Below are 21410 nucleotides of genomic sequence, written 5' to 3' on the forward strand. Positions count from 1 at the left end.
TTTATCTAATTGCTGTTTGTGGGATCTTGCTGTGTGCACACTGCCACCATTACAACAATGACTGTACTTCCAGAATACTTAATTAGCTCTATAAAGTGCTATATAAATGCAAATTATTTATTTTCTTTCATTAGCCCAAGCAAATTAGAGCTTGTGATGCAGGGCCATTCCACTGTGTCTCCCTTGTTGTCCCCTGACAACTGAGACACTGTCCCTTTAAATGACAATAACATTAAATGGAGATACTTAAGCTGTGTAACTATCAGCTGCAGCAAATGATGAGCTGGAGTAAAAACCCAGGTCATTTCCCTACAGCCCCTAGTGCTGAGACAGGGCCTAGTCTGCTTCCAGCCGCCTTGTGGGAGTGTGGTCGTGCCATGGCGGGAATGGTGAGTTTCTGCACAATCCGGTTGAAATCCCTGCCATCCGAGAGGGCAGCTCACCGGGAGCCAGCTTGTCCTGTTCACTGCAGCCCCTGCTGTGGTTATTTGTGGATTTTGATGTGTCTTTCTACCTGTATTTACCCCTGTGAAGTTTGGCATTTTGGGTGTGTTGGTGGCTGCCATGGTTTCTGGGGCCTGGTTCCTGCCAACAGCCTGAGTTTGGAACCCAGCTCCAGTTGGCTTGGAGTTACATGCACAGAATTACTATTTTTGTATTTAAATTTATGCTGCTCTGGACTGGATTTGTTACTGTGGCATCACCAGTGGTATTTTATTTATTTTAATTTTATTTTAATTTATTTATTTTAAGTGTGGTTGGACCAGCTGGGACAGGCTAATGTACCAGAGGATGGGCTGAATGGCCTTTGCCTATCTTGTCTTGTGCTAAGAGGTTTATTATTGTTTCTCTTCCCCTGCCCCACCCCCTTCCCTGGCTGGCTTAGTGTTTGTACCTCTCCAGGCCCCCATGTGGAGGGAGGTGGAAGTCAGGTTGCCAACCCTTCAGGATTGCCCTGGAGTCTCCAGGAATTAAAGATTCATCTGCCGGACACCGCTGCAAGCAACACAGAAAACTCAGCGGGGGCATTAAACAAAACTATGTTTTCATTTTCTTTGAGCACTTTTATTAGTAGTTATTGGAGATTTGGGGGGGGTGGAATTGGCTGTTTGACTTGAGTATCAGCCAATCGAGTAACCAAGTCTGTTCACTTTTTTTTGTTTCTGGGATGTGGGCCTTGTTGGCGAGGCCAGCATTTATTGCCCATCCCTTGTTTCCCTCAAAGGTGGTGGTGGTGAGCCGCCGCCTTGAACCGCTGTGAAGGTGCTCCCACAGTGCTGTTGGGGAGGGAGTTCCAGGATTTTGACCCAGTGACGATGAAGGATCAGTGATATATTTCCAAGTCAGGATGGTGTATGACTTTGAGGGGAACTTGGAGGTGGTGTTCCCATGCGCCTGCTGCCATTGTCCTTCTAAGGTGGTAGAAGTCGCAGGTTTGGGAGGTGCTGCCAAAGAAGCCTTGGCGAGTTGCTGCAGTGGTGGAGCGAGTGAATGTTTAAGGTGGTGGATGGGGTGCCAATCAAGTGGGCTGCTTTGTCTTGGATGGTGTCGAGCTTCTTGAGTGTTGGAGCTGCACTCATCCAGGCAAGTGGAGAGTATGCTTGTGTGCTGCATGAGGATGGACATGTTGGGTGACCAATGATGGGAGTGTGGGGGCAGTTGGAGACAAGAGACCATGTGAGGAAATCTCCAGGAATATGTCCAATCAGAGTTGCCAACCATTGGGGCTTAACTTTCTCTATATACCTCTCTATAAATGATTTGATTCTGTGTAATGGCTTCTTGTCTTTCAGACTCTGTATACTCCCCCTGGTTTCTGGAGGTCCTACCCAATTCTGATTGCTGCTGAATACAGCGATGTGCCGCTCAGAGTCGTGTCCAAGGGTCCAGAGTTCTGCCCAGAGACTGGTCGTGCAACTCCCTACTTCCTGAACCGATTCCCCCAGGGAAAGGTCAGTGGGCTATTGTTACATGTGCTGAAAGTCTCCAGGAAGCCATCTTGAGGTGGACCTTCCTTAAAGAAAGGGTTTCCCATTTTACCTTTTTTTGTAAACTTGAGGTTATCCGAAACTCGGCTGCCCATGTCCTAACTCGCACCAAGTCCCGTTCACCCATCACCCCTGTGCTTACTGACCTACATTGGCTCCCGGTTGAGCAGCACCTCATTCTTAAAATTCTCATCCTTGTTTTCAAATCCGTCCAGGGCCTCGCCCCCCCCCCTCCCTATCTCTGTAACCTCCTCCAGCCCTGCAACCCTCCAATTCTGGCCTCTTGCGCATCCCCTGGTATTAATCGCTCCACCATTGGTGGCCACGCCTTCAGCTGCCAAGGCCCTAAGCTCTGGAATTCCAGATGTAAAAGATCCCATGGCACTATTTTGAAGAAGAGCAGGAGAGTTATCCTTGATGTCGTGGTCTATATTTATCACTGGCATAGACCTGTTGGGCCGAATGGCCTGTTTCTGTGCTGTAAATACTATGTATCTGGGAGTCCAGATCACTCAAGAACTTCCTGACATCAATTCTAAATTTGCCTTCCATTACTTTAATCCCATGTCCACCTAATGATAGAAGTGGGGAGGTAGCTTTTACAATGCTAATTTCCCAAGGCAATACTGCCTCCGAGGGGCCTGGTGGAAGTAGGAAGGTGATGCTTAGCAAATTAAAAATAGATTCATATGGATAAATTGTACAATACTAAATGGTGCAAACTGTGTGTCTTCACCTTGGCTTCTCCCATCCCACTGTTTGTCCTTTCTCAATGTAGAATGCAAGACCGTCCAGAAAGGAGACTTGGCTGAGATGGGAAATACTCCTTGGTGAACTGTAGGCCCAAGCTGTGGCCTGTGTTATGGCATGACCTCGTGCTGTCTCCTAGGGTGGTGGGAGCGCTGGCGTGTGATAGTTGAGGGCTCCCAATCCTGATTTGATGGGGGAAACAGGGAGTGGGGTAATTGGATACTGGGTGGTTCGCTAGCCTGACCACTGCAGTTTCAGCTCATGTGTGAATTGTCAATAGGGTGAGGTTACCTGGTACTTGTGGAGCTCCATCAAACCTGGAGGTGGCAAATTGGAAGGGTTATTGGAGTAATTGACATGGTTCTATATTTTTTTAACTCCTTGGGACTTGCTAATCGAGGCTGCCAATCGTGGACCTGGCTACAGGTGACAGTGGCTTTGCTAAAGTTTAGATGAACCAGTGCTCCTCTGCTCCTGGCCTCTTGGTGTGACTGCTGAGATGCCCAGTCAGAGGTAAGCGCAGGTGGGTTTTGGGGACATTCCCAGTCACTGCACACCCCCAGGCTGCGGTGTGGTCGTGGCACGTTAGTACTGCTCTCTGTGACTAGCTGGCTATCTCAATTTGAGTGGAAGGGAATCCTTGTATAACAAACTTTATTGACTGCTGAACATGCCCCAGTTCGACTGTCTGTGGAAACGATCTGTGCAGCTGAGTTATACCATAGAGCACATATACCGGAAACGCTGTTTACGGAGGTCACGGTCCATCATCAAAGACCCTACCCACCCCAGCCACAGTCTGTTCGCCCTCCTGCCATCTGGGAGACGCTACAGATGCATTCGCACCCGAACGACCAGATTTAGGAACAGCTTCTTTCCCAGGGCTGTCATCCTACTGAACTCCACAAATAAACTCTAAAGCCTGCACATCTGCCAATGCACTTTATTATGTTTGTTTATGTTAATGTATTACAAGCCAAATGTATGTTGAACGTTTAAATGTCTTAATCTAAATGTACACTCTCGGGAGCCGCAAGCCTACATTTCGTTGTACTGCACTTGTGCACTAACAATGACAATAAAGTTTATTATTATTATCTGGGACATGGCTTGGTTGAGCGCTACCTTCCCTGCCATCAGATGTCAGTGTGCTGTGACTGGGCTGGAAGAGCAGCCCGATCAGCCAGCCACGGGCTAATGGACCTGACGTTGGGTGCTGGCGGAAGGAGTGACTGAACCAGCGAAGCCCCTTTTGAGGATCTCTCTGCCAGTCAGTGTGGTGGGGCTGCCTCCCTTGCTCTTGGTGTCGGCCGGTAGCTTTATAGTATAAAAGTAGTCATGGACCTAGTTTAATGTGGATGTAACTGTCTAAACCTGTCTGTTGCCCCTGTAGGTGCCAGTGTTGGTGGCAAGCAGTGGCTTCTGTGTGCAGGAGAGTAATGCGGCTGCTTATTATGGTGAGTGAGCCTCCTTGTCTCTGTCTCTTCCCCTTCTCCCTGCTCTGACCTCCCACTGCTCCATTTTACATCAAGTCTACACAAACGAAACTGGCCATTCAGCCTGTGTTTGTGCTCCACACGAGCCTCCTCCCACACCCCTTTCATCCCACCCCATCAACATAACCCTCGATTCCTTTCTCCCTCCTGTGTTTATCCAGCTTCCCATTGAATGCATCTATGCTATTCCCCTTAACTACTCCCTGTGGGAAAGTTCCACTCTCTCTGGGCGAAGAAGTTTCTCCTAAACTCCCTATTGGATTTATTAGTGACTATCTTTTTTTAATTTATGGCACTTAGTTTTGGACTCTCATATTAAATAGAATTGCTTACAATTTACAACACAGGTCATTTGGCCCAACCAGTCTGCTGGTGTTTACACTTCACACGAGTCTCCCCCCCCCCCCCCCCCACACCCCCCATTCCATCTGCCTCGTCTCAGTCTTTCAGCCTCTCTTTTTTTCTCTCATGTACTCCTAGTTTCCTTTCGAAAGCACCTAAGCTATTCACCTCAACCACTTCTTGACAAAGGGTTTCGACCTGAAACATTGACTCTGTTTCTCTCTCCATGGATGTTGCCTGGCCTGCTGAGTTTTTCCAGCATTTTCTGTTAATTTTCCTCAACCACTTCCTGTGATAGCGAGTTCCACATTGAGTCAATTTCTCCTTTTCCCGATTGGGTTTATTAGTAACTATCTTGTATTTATGGCCCTTAGTTTTGGAGTCTCCCACAAGTGGAAACATTCTCTCCGCATCTACCCTGTCCAGACCATTCATAATTATCAGGTCCCCTCTAAGGGAAAAAAAAAATGCCCCCAACCTGTTCAATCTTTCCCGATAGTTGTAGCCACTCAGTTCTGGTACTATCCTTGTAAATCTTTTTTGCACTTTTCCCAGTGCTTCTATGTCCTTGTAGTATGGAGACCAGAACTGTGCACAGTACTCTTAATTGTGGCCTGACCAGGGTCCCATACAAGTTTAACACAACTTCACTACTTTTGAATTCTACACCCTAGAAATAAATCCCAGTGCTTTGTTAGCATTGTTGTTGCTTTGCTGACCTGCGATGTTGCTTTTAATGATTTTATTCACCTGTATCCCTCGATCCCTTTGCTCTACTACCCCATTGCTTATTTTCTGAGTGTAGGTGATGGTTTTTATTTTTTTGCTACTAAAGTGCATCACCTCACAACTATATGTTAAATGTTATCAGGTTTGTTAAGACATGAATTAGCCTTTGGAATCTCTGACCTTTTTAATTGTAGTTTCTGTCTCTAGTTGCTCTTTTAGTATCACTGCTTTTAGTACAGATTCCATTATCTTTCCTATCACTGGGTCTATAATTCATGACGCCCCAAAGCACTTTATAGCCAATGAAGTACTTTTGAAGTGGAGTCACTGTTGTAATGTAGGAAACGCGGCAGCCAATTTGCACACAGCAAGCTCCCATAAACAGCAATGTGATCATGACCAGATAATCTGTTAGTGATGTTGATTGAGGGATAAATATTGGCCAGGATACCAGGGCAAATGACCCTGCTCCTCTTCGCAATAGTGCCGTGGGATCTTTTACACCCACCTGAGAGAGCAGACGGGGCCTCGGTTTAATGTTTCATCTGAAAGACAGCACCTCTGACAGTGCAGCTGTCCCTCCGCACCGCACTGGCGTGCCAGCCTGGATTTTTATGCTCCAGTCTGTGGTGTGGCACTTGAACCCACGACCTTCTAGCAAGGGTGCTACCCACTGCGCCACAGCTGACCAGTGTGCAGGTGTGTCAATTAAGACACTAACATTTTTTGAAAGTGGACCCTTCAGAGCAAAAAGAGCAGCATGCTGCATTGGCCAGAAAATGAGGTTTTGTTAAATTCAGTCGGTGAAAATTGGTGGTTGTAGGAAGTGCATTATATACAGTATCACCGTTCCTGTCCTGTGTGGCTAATTAATTATTTCTGAAATTCAGTCACTGTTCCATAGGCATACGTGGTAACCAATAGCAATGCGACGAATGACCAGATAATCAGTTTCTGCTGTTGGGTTTAAAAAAACATTGAAGGAACAAAAGGTGTGAAATGGCAGAGGGCATGGCGAAAAATACATCGTAACCCTCCCCTTGCCCCTCCATGGCAATTGCTGTTCTCCCCCTCCCCTACCCAAGCAATGCTACAATTCCTAGAGATTAAAATGAATATTGCTGGGACTAACCTGAAGTCATAGAATGTTGCAGCACAGAATAGGGTCTGGAGAAAGGGTTGAAGGTTCTAGTGAGGGGATGGGAAGGGTGTGTGGGAGATTGGTGTATCATAGAATTCTAGAAATTTAAAGCACAGGAGGAGGCCATTTGGCCCATCGTGTCTGCCAGCCGACAAAGAGCTCTCCAGCCTAATCCCACTTTCTAGCTCTTGGTCTGTAGCCCTGTAGGTTATGGCACTTCAAGTACTTTTTAAATGTGATGAGGGTTTCTGCCTCGACCACCCTTTCAGGCAGTGAGTTCCAGACCCCGACCACCCTCTGGGTGAAAAAGCTCTCCTCAACTCCCCTCTAATCCTTCTACCAATTACTTTAAATCTCTGCCCCCTGGTTATTGACCTCTCTGCTAAGGGAAATAGGTCCTTCCTATCCACTCTCTCTAGGCCCCTCATAATTTTATACACCGCAATTAAATCTCCCCTCAGCCTCCTCCGTTCCAAAGAAAACAACCCCAGCCTATCCAAGCTTTCCTCATAGCTAAGGTTTGTTACTAATAATTTGATGGGGACCCTTTTCCCATTTGCATAAAATCCTTGGCACCTCTGGGTATTGACATGCTAAGTACAGGAGGCCTGATCTGCTTTATACTGTGGGTCAGATATTTAGACTTGAGGGAGGGAAGAGAGTGAACTGAACAGCTCCTCCTGAACCTGCTTCGACAACTGACAGCGGTGCAGTTTATCCAACAGGGGGCAGCATTGGCTCGGTTGGGAAATGAATGCATGGTTCTTTGCACCAGTGCTGATTTTAAACTGTTCATTACTGAGCAGGCGTGCCTGAGATGGTTGAAATGATGCTGATCACCTGGAATGAGCTTCCAGGTGGAGTAGGGGATTCTTGAGCTCTCCCTGGGCAGATGCACCGAATGGTCTTCCTCATCTAACTATCTTGTGAACTGGCTTGTCCAGTTCTTGCAGATGGTCCTGAGATTCAGATGTGTTTTTGATGTTTTGGCAAAAGCTTTCAGAGCTTCTTGAGCTAGAAACAAGCCTGACTTCTGATGAATAAGGAGGCTTGTGGGGTTAGAGTGCACGGATAATACGGCAAGTGTCGGACTGGCAATCCAAACACCTGGCAGCAGCTACTTAGTTTGACCTTTCCAGTACTGCTGTCCTCTTCTTAGGCAGTCCCTCGGAACAGAGGATGACTTGCTTCCACACTAAAAATGAGTTCTCGGGTGACTGAGTCCAATGCGGGACCTACAGTCTGTCACAGGTGGGGCAGACAGTGGTTGAACGGGTGGGTGGGGTGCTTGGGTTGATGTGCGCTCCTTGTGCTGCCTGCGCTTGACTTCTGCTTGCTCCCGGCGAAGAGGCTCGAGGTGTTCGACGCCTTCCCGGATGCTTCTCCTCCACTTCGTGTGGTCTTGGGCCAGGGATTCCCAGGTGTCGGTGGGGATGTTACTTTTTCAAGGAGGCTTTGAGGGTGTCCTTGAAGCGTTTCCTCTGCCCACCTGGGGCTCTCTTGCCGTGTCGGCGCTCCGAGTAGAGCGCTTGTTTTGGGAGTCTCGCATGCGGCAGAGTGTGGCCGTCCTCTTGGGAGGTGCCTTCTGACGGGCGGTGGAACGGTAACTGGCATAGAGCAGCAGGCTTCTGCTGACTGGCTCAGTACGTGCCCTAGACTGGATGTGGCATAAACCAGGATCGAGGCATATGTCGGCTAGGGATGAGGGAGGCACGGCCCACAGAAATCCTGTTGCTGCTCTCCGAACCCTGGCTAATGTCCAGTCCAGGCTGCCAGTTTTCCAAAACTTGTCCCACTTTTCCCCTAAATTGAACCTATAAACGGCACTCTCCTGGGTGTGATTACTTGTATTTCAGTTTGGTTAACTTGCATCTTAAAGCCTACACCTTTCAGGAGGGAGTCTTGCGGTCCTGGAAACGTGGTTACAGTGGAGCCGGTGAGTTTTGATGTCTAATGGAGGGAGTTGGAGGTGTTTGTACAGGGACAGCTTGCTGCCTGTAGGGGGAGCTCCTGGCTGATGAGCCAAGATGATGGCAGTGGTGAGGAGCTGATGAATGCTGGTTGGGTGGAGCCGGCAGTGTAACTGGGACAGTAAGCTGTGAGGAGGATACAGCCTGCAAAAGGATATAGACAGGTTAAGTAAATGGGCAAGAAGGTGGCAGATGGAATATAATTGTGGGTAAATGTTCACTTTGGTAGGAAGAATAGAAAAACAGTTTTTTAAATGGTGTGAAACTATTAAATGTTGTTCAGAGATTTGGGTGTCCTCCTACAGGAAACACCGTTGGTATACAGTACAGCAAGCAATTAGGAAGGCAAATGGCATGTTGGCCTTTATTGCAAGGGGGTTGGAGTATGAGTGAGGAAGTCTTGCTACAATTGTACAGGGCCTTGGTGAGACCACACCTGGAGTACTGTGCACAGTTCTGATCTCCTTATCTAAGGAAGGATATACTTGCCTTTGAGGCGGTGCAACGAAGGTTCACTAGATTGATTCCTGGGATGAGAGGGCTGTCCTGAGCAGAGATTGTGTAGAATGGGCCGATACTCTCTGGAGTTTAGAAGAATGTGAAGTAATCTCATTGAAACATATAAGATTCTGAAAGGGATTGACAGGGTAAATGCTGAGGTTGTTTCCCCTGGCTGGAGTGTCTAGAACCAGGGGGCATAGTCTCAGGATAAGGGGTCGGCCATTTAAGACTGAGATGAGGAGGAATTTCTTCTCCCAGAGGGTGGTGAATCTTTGGAATTCTCTGCCCCAGAGGGCTGTGGAGGCTGAGTCTGAGTATATTCAAGGCTGAGATCGAGAGATTTTTGGACTCTAATGGGATCAGGCAGGAAAGCGGAGTTGCGGTCGAAGATCAGCCATGTTCTTCTTGATGGCGGAGCAGGCTCGAGGGGTTAAGACGATGAAAGAACTTGCATTTCTAGAGCGCCTTTCAGGACATCCCAAAGCACTTCATAGCCATTGAAGTACTTTTGAAGTGGAGTCACTTGTGATGAAGGAAATGCAGCAGCCAATTTGCACACAGGAAGCTCCCACAAACAGCAATGAGATAAATGACCAGATAATGTGTTTGTGATGTTGGCTGAGGGCTAAGTATTGTCCAGGACACCAGGGAGAACTCCCCTGCTCTGTAATCTTTTATGTCCACGTGAGGGGGCAGACGGGGCCTCGGTTTAATGTCTCATCTGAAAGACGGCAACTCTGACAGTGCAGCACTCCCTCAGCACCGCACTGAGTCAGCCTGGAATTTGTGCTCAAGTCCCTGAAGTAGGACTTGAACCCACAACCTTCTGAATCTGAGGCGAGTACTGAGCCACAGCTGACAGTCTGATGGTACTGAGCAATACAGACCTGGTTCAGTCTCTTGTGTGGAGGGGGCACAACTGGCTTTTGTCCTAGTTAGTTGAGCAGCGAGAGAAAATGTACTAGGGTGTGTCCTTCTGACCATTGTCCCGTGATCATTGATGGGAGGTGTGTCTTGAGTCACAGTGGAATCGGACTCTGACTAGTTTACCAGCACTCGCTGACAAATGGGTGGAGGGTAGCTTGGGTCAGGGCCTTTGGGAGTAGCTTTCTCCCTCTGCAATTCTCAGATGAACCAGGGCCCTGTCTGCCTGATCGAGTGGATATAAAAGGTCCCATGGCAATATCTGAAGAATGGGCAGTTCCTCTAGTGTGATCTAAGGCACTCCACAGATGCCACCAAGACAGATTGTCTTGTTATCTGATTTACTGTTTCTGGGATCTTGCTGTGAAAATGGGTTGCCTTGACTCCACTCCTTGTATTTAATAAACAAATAAACACAACCTTGTTAGTGGTAAAGCCCTGGTGGAATATCCGGAGGAGACACGAGGTGCTTCATAAATGCAGGACCTTTTAACCCTCAGTGCCTCCTTTCTTGCCTGGCCAGTAGTAATCGCTGTGTTGCTGTCAGCTGGTGAAGGTGGACTTGTAACACTGCATCGAAAATGAGTTGTTTTCAGAGTGACCCTCTGATCACGTGAACTGCACCCAAGACACGAGCCTAGTTCTGCTCTCTGACTGACCTGCTGTCTCTTTGTAGCAGCTCTTGTTTTTGATTTTCAACATTTGCAGTTTTCGGTTTAGCTCTGCCCTTTAGCAGACACATGCCAGCACTTCATAGATCTGCAGAAACTGCAAATAACTTAAACTGCTTCAGTGCTGAGCTCTGCAACGGTGCCCATGGGCTCCCAAGTGCATCAGATCTAGTGTATTCTTGTTAAAATGAGGCAGTATTGAATCGCATCCTGGGTGCAGGTGCTTTATTACTGTAATATGTTGCAGTGCAGAGTGGCTGTGGTGGTTTGTTGACCATTGGCGATGAGCAGCTTGCGAGCATGGCCTGTCTGCGTGGCTGTCTCCTGAGATCAGTGACCTGAGGTTGAGGACCAAACTCTGACCGTGGTCCATCAGCAGCAATTCCTCTGCCATTAATGTGGGAATGTTGACTGGTTTAAGACTGTGTGGGCACCTTCTTTCCCCCCACCCCCCCCCCCCCCCCCCCAACCCAACCCCCCAATGCTTCAGACCTTTGCCTGATGTCTCCAACTAATGTGCTGGCAGCAGAGAAGCCAATGGCATGCTCCGTTGGGTCTGGCTATGGCTGGCCTTGCCCCTCAGCCAGCCATGTAGTTTGCACATCTCTGCCTTGTGTGGCCCTCCCACTGTCTTCAGTCAAATTCTTGGCCACATCCATAAAATTCTGAATGTAATATAAAAGGGGGCTTGATGACGACAGGCCCCAATATACACAGGAAAAGTCTCAATTAAGCTGATGCTCTTCTACAATGACTAAGTCAGCACCTGTGACTGACTAACCCAGTACTTCACCCAATAATCTCCAGACACAACCAGGTTTGTACTGCTGGGAGTTTTGCAGTTCATGTGGGCACCTTGCAAAAAAACTTTAAATTTACTGAAATCTTTGACTAAAGGTATTGACATTCAAAGAAACCAGGCTAGAATGATCTGGAAACTTTCATGCTGAAATATGTACAAAATAACTGGATCAAGGAAAGACAATTATCTTTAGCTTGGTTTAAAATCTACAACTTGTAAGGAGTTTTGTTGTAGCTGTGAGAAGCAAAGAAAGAAAGCCTTGCACTTTTCACAATCTCTGGATGTCCTTTACAGCCAATGAAGTGGAGTCACTTGTAATGTGGGAAACGCAGCAGCCAATTTGCACACCAAGATCCTGCAAACAGCATTGAGATGACCAGATCATCTGTTTTAGGGATTGGTTGAGGGATAAATATTGGCCCAGGACACTGGGGATATTACCCCTCCTTTTTAAAATAGTGCCATAGGATTTTTGCATCCACGGGGGGGGGCCTCTGTTTAATGTCTTAACCCAAAGGCGGCACCTCCAACAGTGCAGCGCTCCCACAGCACTGCACTGCCCTGGATTATACCTCCCTGGAGTGGGACCGTCTCGCTGTGGCAAGGAATGCTACCCAGCAAGCCATGGCTGGCTAATTTCGAGGCCCCAGCATCATTTTCATTGAAGATGACCAACAGATGTAGAAATAGGGGGCCAATTTGCTTCAATAACCTGCATTTATTTAGAGCGTGTCTCGTAACCACTTATTTTCCACCTCTGCACAGTTACAGTGGGAATGCCCCAAGCATCCATCCATTGCTAGCTCACTCTTCTCTACACGATGCCACTTTGCAACCTCCTCCACAGAGACGGCTAGTCTCCACGTACGCTAGACTCCCGGCTGTACCTTGGAACCTCGGCTTGTCACCCTGGTATGGCTCGGTCACCCTTGGTATGTTTCGATCTTCACTCACTGAAGTCAATGGGATGCAGACTGGATTATATTTGCCGCGCACAGTTTGGTCATCTGTTGCCACATGGCTGGACTACATCTGAGTGCCGAGGCTGCGCACTACACCAGGTTCATTCTGGAGAGCAAAGATAATCCCAGCTTCTCTCCACTGCCAACAGTCTCCTTGCCTCTCACCCCAAGTGTGAGCAGCTCCTGGATTTGATTGAGACCATTCTTTCCAATATCTGTTTCTGCTGCTCCCTTTTCCATGCCCAGCTAGCCCTAAACTCATTTTTCTCTCGTTTCTCCTATCTCCCCTCTTACCCTTTTTTTGAGCTCACCTTGTCCATAAGACCCATCTCCTGGCCACTGTTAGCTGACATTTTAAATCGTTTCCTCTCCTCTGGTACTATTCCTCTTGCTTTCAAAGCTGCCATCACCACCCCCTTAAAAAAAAAAAAAAAAAAAAAAAAAATCATCTTAGTAGCGATCCTTCTGAACTACCTCCATCTGCAACCTCCTTGTTCTTGAACATGTTTCCTCCCAAGTCTCTGCCAATCTCCTGAAACTTCATGTTTGAATCTCGTGCCTGGTTTCCAGACCTGCTACAACCCTGAAGTGGCCCTAGTCAGTCACCAATTACATGGTGTACCATCTCTACTTGTCCTTGATCTCTCTCTAGCCTTTGACCTGGTTAACTACACCATCTTGCTGCAACACCTTGTTGTCCAGCTCCGAGCGATTTCCCTCACTTGGTTCCACTTTTTCCCTAATAGTCGCAACCAGAGTATCTCCAGAAATGCCTTCCCTTCCCCCTTCCGCACCTCCAGGATCACCCAAGGATCTGCCCTCAGCGCCCCCCTCTTCCTCATCTACGAGCTGGTCCTCCGCAGCATCATCTATAGATGTAGGGTCAGCTGCCAATTGAATGGCGTCGCCCAATTATTAACGCTCGACTGCCTTTCTTGCCCCTTCTACTGTCTGACTGCTTGTCAGACTTCCAGCCTTGGTTGAGCTGCAATTTCATTCAGTTAAGTATTCGAAACCTAGCAGCCAAAGTCTTTGGCCCTTTCCCACCACCACCACCTCCGCCCCCAACAGAAACTCTCTCTACCTTTCACACGGATTCACCCCCCCCCCCCCCCCCCCCCCCCACACACACACACCCCACACCTGGGCCACTCTCTGGTATCCTATTCCGCAATCTCTATTCTATTCAGCCCTGAGCTGAGCTGCTGACCCATATCTTTGGAATCGCAAAGACCGCCTACGTAATATTGCCAGTCTCGCCCCTGCCTCAGTCCCATCTGCTGCTGAAACCCTTTGATGCTTTTGCTACCTCCAGTCTGGGCTATTCCAGTGTGCTCTAGGTGGTCTCCCGTTGGTAATCTTTAGCTCCTCCAAACCTCTGCCCCTATCCTAACCCACACCAAGCCCCGTTCACCCATCACCCCTGTGCTTACTGACCTGCATTGGCTGCTGGCCCTCCGCATTTCAAATTCTCATCCTTGTCTTTACATCCCTTTATGGCCTCTCCCCTCATTTCTGACTCTAGCCTCTTTCCTCGCCCACCCCACCACCACCCCCCCCCCCCCCCCACCCTTGCCAACTCGCCGCCAACTCACTTTTTGCCCCGTCACTAGCAACCATGCTTCCAGCTCTCTGGACCTTGTGCTTTGGAATTGCATCTCACTGCTCTGCCCCTCTACCTCCCTCCTTTTAAAATGCTTTGTCCATGTTTCCCTCTGTCACTGATGTGCCTCTGGATCCTTTTATTATTCTACATTTTTGATGGTGCTGGTGCCATTCGGTTCACGTACCCAGCCTGTGACCAGAACACAGCGGCTGCTTCAGGGAGTGGGGGTGAAAGAAATAAATAAAAGACCGGACTGGTTAATGTGTGTGCCTGTAAACTGGATTTAAATCCTGAGAATTGTTGCTGGCTCTGGGGGATTTGTGTTTTTTTTTAAAAAAGAGGCCACTCTCTGGTTGGTGGCCCTGCCTTACTCCAGTGATGTAAGGGGGTGGGGGGGGTGGTGAGACCCACTGAGTGGAGCTCCATCAGTTGTCTTGTTACGTGGCTCCTGCCAGGGTGGAGCTGCAGACTGCTCGTCTTTGCAGAAGAAGCTTTCTGTGTGATTAGGACATCCTGTTTATAGTGCTGTGTGCGTTTGTTCCTGAGCACTCCTCCCAATCTGCTGGGGTGGGGGCGAGAGCCCAGCCAGTGGTGTGAACGTGCCTCTGGTCTGCTGGGACGAGTGCAGTGAAGTTAGTGCAGCGGGGTCTGGTGGTTGGAGTTTCCTTTTGATCTTCACACGTGGGAGAATGCCTACACCACCCACATCTGATTCACTGGTGTTCCAGTGCGTGATGCAGAAAATGCGCCATTTTTCCTCCTCTTCCGTTGGATCCTCATTTAAAAGAAATTGAAATTCTCGAGTTTGGGAGAAAATGCCTTTTTTTGCATGGGGAGTTGGGTCTGCCCTGTGAATTGGGTCGGCCTTTTGCTTCATCTAAAGTCCTGCCATTCCCTCTGGTCTGGATTATCTCCTGCCCCCCCCCCCCCCCACATCATACGAACATATGGCAGGAGTCGGCCTCTCTAGCCTGCTCCGCCATTCAATAAGATCATGGCTGATCCGTTTACTCCACATTCCCGCCTAACCCCAATAACCTTTCACTTCCCCCCCCCCCCCCCCCTCTATCAAGAATCTATCTACCTCTGCCTTAAAAATATTCAAAGACTGCTTCCACTGCCCTCTGAGGAAGAGAGTTCCAAAGACTCATGACCCTCTGGAAAAAAAATTCTCCTCCTCTGTCTTAAATGGGCAACCCCTTTTTAAACAGTGACCCCTAGATCTAGATTCTCCCACAAGAGGAAACATCCTCTCCACATTCACCCTGTCACGACCCCTCAGGATCTTATGTTTCAATCAAGTCACCTCTTACTCTTCTGAACTCCAGCGGATACAAGCCTAGCCTGTCCAACCTTTCCTCGTAAGACAACCCGCCCATTCCAGGTCACCATGACCTCGGATGGTAGCTGTAAGCTCCATCAGGTATTGAGGGGATGGTGGGCTTAATACACAGGGTTAGTCCTTTTCCCTCCATGTGAGAATTGTATCTTGTGAATCTCCATTAACGGGGCCACAAATTGACCCGGCTGCACGTCAGACTAGACTTTGCTTATTCAGAGGTTCAAATGTAAAATGGACGGAGTCTGTTGCCACGGTTTGTGTTGCCCACAATACAGAGCGTACGTGAGCAGTTCCCTTTTCACTTCCACCACAACCCACCCCTGCTCTGCCAATTGTTCCTGTTGTTGGAAACCCCCAAGGCATTGGAGCTCTAAATCGCTGATGTCGAGCTGTTGGCTGCTTTGCTTGTTCCTGGCTTTTGTGGGAGGAGTTGCAGCAGATGTGCTCCAGCTGTGTTGTGCTTGTGCTAACTACTCCTGTGTATAGAGGATGCAGACTCGCCACCTTAAACAACCCAAGCTGTTCAGATTTGGATCAAAAAAGCTTTTATTTAAAGGCTTGAGACTTGGGGCTATTTAGGGCTGAGGGAATGCCCACTGAGGTGCTTGGAATTCACTGCTGCTCTATAGCAGGAGCAATTTACTGGGATCTGTTATAATCCCCTTCAGCGCTGACTGGCATTGCATCACCTTGCAGTCTCTTGCCACCAAAGCTCAACTTTCTAAACTTTTAACATTAACCACTTGATGGCAGAAGCTAATTTCTGGCTCACCGGTAACTTCCAGTCCAGCCTGATGCAGTGAGGTGTTTGTTTGGAGGAGAGGGGCCTGTGGCACAGGTCATGCACCTGGAAATGATCAATGCAAACTCTCGTGTCTCTACTGGGCAGTGCTGGCCTGCTGTGACCTCTGTGCAGGAGGGACTCTTCCTCGCTGGCGCGTGTCCCTCACACATTCGGGTCAAGAGTTTCATTTAGCTTGAAGAACGAACTTGCAGTTACAAAGCACCTTTCATTGCCAAGTACTTTGAGTGTAGTTACTGTTGTAATGTAGGAAAAGCGACAGCCCATTTACGCACAGCAAGCTCCCACAAACAGCAGTAAGATGATGACCAGGTCATTTGTTTTGGTGGTGAAGGGGAACATGTGTCTTCAATATTTTGAATATTAATGGTTGTGCTTCATGACATTCTGCATTTTGGTATTCTCTGCAGCCTTGCCCCTCCCTATCTCTAATCTCCTACAACCCTCTGCGCTCCTCCGATTCAGGCCTCTTGCGCACCCCTGATTTCCATCGCTCCACCATTGGTGGCCGTGCCGTCAGCTGCCGAGGTCCTAAGCTCTGGAATTCCCTCCCTAAACATCTCTGCCTCTCCGCCTCTCCCTTTTAAGACGCTCTTTAAAACCTACCCCTTTGACCAAGCTTTTGGCCACTTGTCCTGATATCTCCTTATGTGGCTCGGTGTCAAATTTTGTCTGATAATTGCCCCTGTGTTTTACTGTGTCAAAATAAATGCAAGTTGTTTTATTCCTGTGCAAACCGTTTTGGAGTAATGGCCTACGCTGGGTCCCAAACTGATTTGACAAAGCAATGGTGTGACTGGCCGCTTTTTTTTTTCTCTTCCTTCCAGTTAGTAGTGATGTGCTGCGAGGCTCTTCCACACAAGAATCTGTCCTCATTCAGCAGTGGATCAACTTTGCAGAAAGTGAGCTCATCCCTCCAGCTGCAGCCTGGGTCTTCCCAACGTTGGGCATCAGGAAGTCCAACAAGCTGGTAAGTTCCCTGGCTGGGAAGTGGCTTTAAAACTAGGCACCATTTGGCCAGCTCTATCAGCTTGCAACAACTTAAACCCAGATCACATATTGTCGCACTAACCAGGCCTCTCACCTTGGGTGCAGTATGTTGGTGGGAGGTTGATGTTGATAGCTGCCTCTGGTGTTATAGGCCACAATTACTGAGTGGATGCCAAACCTTTTTGTTTGCAATTCCCCAGTGTGAGTCCCACCTTTGAAGCTGGTGTGGTTTGGGTGTTGTTCCCACCTTGGCTGCAGTTGGTACTTGGTTGGTGGAGAAAGTAATTTGAAATGCTGTGACTCTCTGCCAAGCCCTGTTCCTCAGCCGAGGATTAATGGTCAGCCTCAAACCGGAACTGAGCTTTCCTGGAGCGTCACCACCATCTTTTAGCTGAAGTACCATGGCAAACCTGAAACATCTACCTGTCTGCCCTACTTTACAAGTACTGACGGGCCTGCTGTGTATTCCCAAGGTTTTGTTTTTCGGTACTTATTTGGGACTGTGATAGTGCTGGTACACACCCGTACGGTCCCTCCTATTCTCTTGCACTAATGTGATCAGGGAATGCTCGGTAAACGTGCTGCTTGTCCACCAGCACTGGGTGCTGAACGCTCTTGGGCTGCACTCGCGCTCTCTCTCTATAAATTGCCTTGATGTAATGCTCGCTCGCTCCCATAAGGCAGCCCACCCTTCCTGCCGCTTGTGGGAACATGAAGCTGTCCATGAAATTAGTGTTAAAGGGGCGGCTTTGACCTTTTCAGGAGTTACAAACTGCTGTTTAAATGACCCTCTTGCAGTGCAACAGGAAATGTAATCCTTTCATGTTGGACTCTCTGCTAATCCAGCTCCTTCCTTTGGCCGCCACAAGTTTTGATAAAAGCTTTAAAAATCTGGAGTGATTACTTTTTTTTTAAGAATTACTTTTGAAGGCTGGCTATTTCTCTTCTTTTTCAAGGTTGATTTGACTCTGGCTTATTTTTTTAAATATCAAACAATGTGTTTGAGTCACCGCAATGTATTTACAGTAAAGTAAATGTGCCAGACTACAGGCCTCTGGGTATTTCCGCATGGTCTCTACTGGCAGGAATGTGCACATCAAAACTTGGCACGTCTCCAGGTTGGTGCCCATCCCTTTCAAGACCACCTCAAATGGATGGTGATGGTCTTTTGAGGAGAGATTGGGTCGATTGGGCTTATACTCGCTGGAGTTTAGAAGAATGAGAGGGGATCTCATTGAAACTTATAAAATTCTAACAGGACTAGACAGACTAGATGCAGGAAGGATGTTCCCGACGGCGGGGGAGTCCAGAGCCAGGGGTCACAGTCTAAGGATAAGGGGTAAGACACTTAGGACAGAGATGAGGAGGAATTTCTTCACCCAGAGAGTGGTGAACCTGTGGCATTCTCTACCACAGAAGGCAGTTGAGGCCAATTCATTAAATATATTCAAGGAGTTAGCTATATTTCTTAAGGCTAAAGGGATATGGGGAGAAGACAGGGACAGGGTACTAAATTTGGATGATCAGCCATGATCTCATTGAATGGCAGAGCAGGCTCGAGGGGATGAATGGCCTGCTCCTGCTCCTATCTTCTGTTTACCCCCACCTCCAATTTTCTCCTTGACTTCCTTCCTGTCCAATAAAGCCTCCTGTTGCTGTGTAAATGCAGCCTATGCGATGTGAAGGATTGGGCACTCCAGTTTTCTAATCTTGCGATGTTTGATTTGTTGAAAGGAGTTGTGCAGGATTGCAGTGTAACCTTGTTCTGCAGGTGACCGAGTGTGCTAAAGAGCATGTGAAGAAAGCACTGTTGTTGCTGAATGATCACCTCCATACCCGGACGTACCTGGTGGGTGAGCACGTCACTCTGGCTGATATCGCGCTGGTGTGTGCCATGCTGGGGCTTTATACGCAGGTAAGGATTGTCTGGGATCTGTTGACCTGGTCTTATTTTCTCTTCTACCTATTGTTTTGTAATTGCATCCCTTGAAGTGCAGGAGTCCCTCACTGAGGGCGTCTTCCATGTATCCTCTCCCTCACTAACATTGTCTTTCGCAACCTCTAAATCGGTCACGGTTACAAATGTGCAGTTAATCAAATTGTACTTGAGTTTGCTTTCTCTGATCTTTCTTCAGGATATCTTGAGGTATGGGTGGGAGAGGGGGATGAAAGATGCTGGAGGGGCTTTGACTTTGCTCGCTTCCCACTCTGTTTAAACCTCTTTGGGTTAGTGTACATCTGTTACCATTGCAACCAAATTGGTGTCCATTTGCTGACTGAATGATGGACCTTTCTCTGTCTAGCTCACTATTGGGATGAGTTAGTTTTAATACCTAATAAATGGGCAACTAACTCTGGTGATTGGGGACAGAGGTAGTCACACACTCAGTCGTGATTTATCTGTTGGTTTTCTATTCCCGGGTGTAAGGGACATGGTTTTATTCTGGGCTCCAGAGCTGACGGCACTTTTAACTACCAGAATATTCCAGCTTCATTAAACTGGCGACAAGTGCGGACAGTGATGTGACTTTTCAGAGCTGTGCTACAGGTTGGAGCTGAGCTGGAATGTGGCTCTTCCTTGCGTTGGATACAATAAAGTCATTCAGACTCAAACGAGGAAGCTGATCAGTATTCAGTCTTTGTTTCAACAGCTTCCAAATCCATAGTTGCTGCCGGTGTGTTTTTTTTTGTGTGTGTGTGTGTGTGTGTGTGTGTGTGTGTGTGTGTGTGTGTGTGTGTGTGTGTGTGTGTGTGTGTGTGTGTGTGTGTGTGTGTGTGTGTGTGTGTGTGTGTGTGTGTGTGTGTGTGTGTGTGTGTGTGTGTGTGTGTGTGTGTGTGTGTGTGTGTGTGTGTGTGTGTGTGTGTGTGTGTGTGTGTGTGTGTGTGTGTGTGTGTGTGTGTGTGTGTGTGTGTGTGTGTGTGTGTGTGTGTGTGTGTGTGTGTGTGTGTGTGTGTGTGTGTGTGTGTGTGTGTGTGTGTGTGTGTGTGTGTGTGTGTGTGTGTGTGTGTGTGTGTGTGTGTGTGTGTGTGTGTGTGTGTGTGTGTGTGTGTGTGTGTGTGTGTGTGTGTGTGTGTGTGTGTGTGTGTGTGTGTGTGTGTGTGTGTGTGTGTGTGTGTGTGTGTGTGTGTGTGTGTGTGTGTGTGTGTGTGTGTGTGTGTGTGTGTGTGTGTGTGTGTGTGTGTGTGTGTGTGTGTGTGTGTGTGTGTGTGTGTGTGTGTGTGTGTGTGTGTGTGTGTGTGTGTGTGTGTGTGTGTGTGTGTGTGTGTGTGTGTGTGTGTGTGTGTGTGTGTGTGTGTGTGTGTGTGTGTGTGTGTGTGTGTGTGTGTGTGTGTGTGTGTGTGTGTGTGTGTGTGTGTGTGTGTGTGTGTGTGTGTGTGTGTGTGTGTGTGTGTGTGTGTGTGTGTGTGTGTGTGTGTGTGTGTGTGTGTGTGTGTGTGTGTGTGTGTGTGTGTGTGTGTGTGTGTGTGTGTGTGTGTGTGTGTGTGTGTGTGTGTGTGTGTGTGTGTGTGTGTGTGTGTGTGTGTGTGTGTGTGTGTGTGTGTGTGTGTGTGTGTGTGTGTGTGTGTGTGTGTGTGTGTGTGTGTGTGTGTGTGTGTGTGTGTGTGTGTGTGTGTGTGTGTGTGTGTGTGTGTGTGTGTGTGTGTGTGTGTGTGTGTGTGTGTGTGTGTGTGTGTGTGTGTGTGTGTGTGTGTGTGTGTGTGTGTGTGTGTGTGTGTGTGTGTGTGTGTGTGTGTGTGTGTGTGTGTGTGTGTGTGTGTGTGTGTGTGTGTGTGTGTGTGTGTGTGTGTGTGTGTGTGTGTGTGTGTGTGTGTGTGTGTGTGTGTGTGTGTGTGTGTGTGTGTGTGTGTGTGTGTGTGTGTGTGTGTGTGTGTGTGTGTGTGTGTGTGTGTGTGTGTGTGTGTGTGTGTGTGTGTGTGTGTGTGTGTGTGTGTGTGTGTGTGTGTGTGTGTGTGTGTGTGTGTGTGTGTGTGTGTGTGTGTGATGTTGTGGCTGACTTTCCAATCTATTCTGGGGAAAACATGCTTCCTGAATCCTAGTGCAGTCTTGACTCTGACCTTGATGGGTTGATTTGACTTGCTTAAGACTCGCTTAAGAAAACATTCATGGTCTTGTAGTGTGCAGTGTAGCCACTTGCACACCATGTTATATCTCTCTATGAAGTAGTACAAGTGAGGTCCCCTGGCATGCTCTCCTCCTTCCAGATAAGAGATGAGTTCATGAATTCGCGCCAGTCGTGCTTCTCCGCCATGCTTTAGTGCCTCGGCAGGGATGCCATCTGCTCCTGAGGCCTTGTTCTTCAGTTGTCGGATGGCCTTTTCAACCTCATGCCAGGCTTGGGTTGTGCTGAGATGGTGGCGGGTATCATGCTGTGGGATGGAGTTGAGGACACTCG

General features: G+C 48.2%; 1 protein-coding gene across 1 annotated transcript in view; it reads left to right on the top strand.

Annotated features, from left to right (window-relative positions):
• The first annotated feature begins 280 nt into the window (after positions 1-280).
• LOC147096907 (elongation factor 1-gamma-like) overlaps positions 281-21410 on the top strand; it is a 39485-nt gene continuing 18355 nt past the window's right edge. Inside the window, exons 1-5 of the mRNA XM_085973624.1 lie at positions 281-389; positions 1794-1952; positions 4132-4195; positions 16854-16996; positions 18788-18931. Of these exons, the coding sequence (XP_085829750.1) occupies positions 378-389; positions 1794-1952; positions 4132-4195; positions 16854-16996; positions 18788-18931 (522 nt within the window). The 5' untranslated portion in view covers positions 281-377. The remainder of the gene's footprint in view (positions 390-1793; positions 1953-4131; positions 4196-16853; positions 16997-18787; positions 18932-21410) is intronic.

The sequence above is a fragment of the Somniosus microcephalus genome, chromosome 34, assembly GCF_052327205.1.
Source record: "Somniosus microcephalus isolate GS21.2 chromosome 34, FLI_Smic_1.0, whole genome shotgun sequence".
NCBI classification, from domain to species: domain Eukaryota; kingdom Metazoa; phylum Chordata; class Chondrichthyes; order Squaliformes; family Somniosidae; genus Somniosus; species Somniosus microcephalus.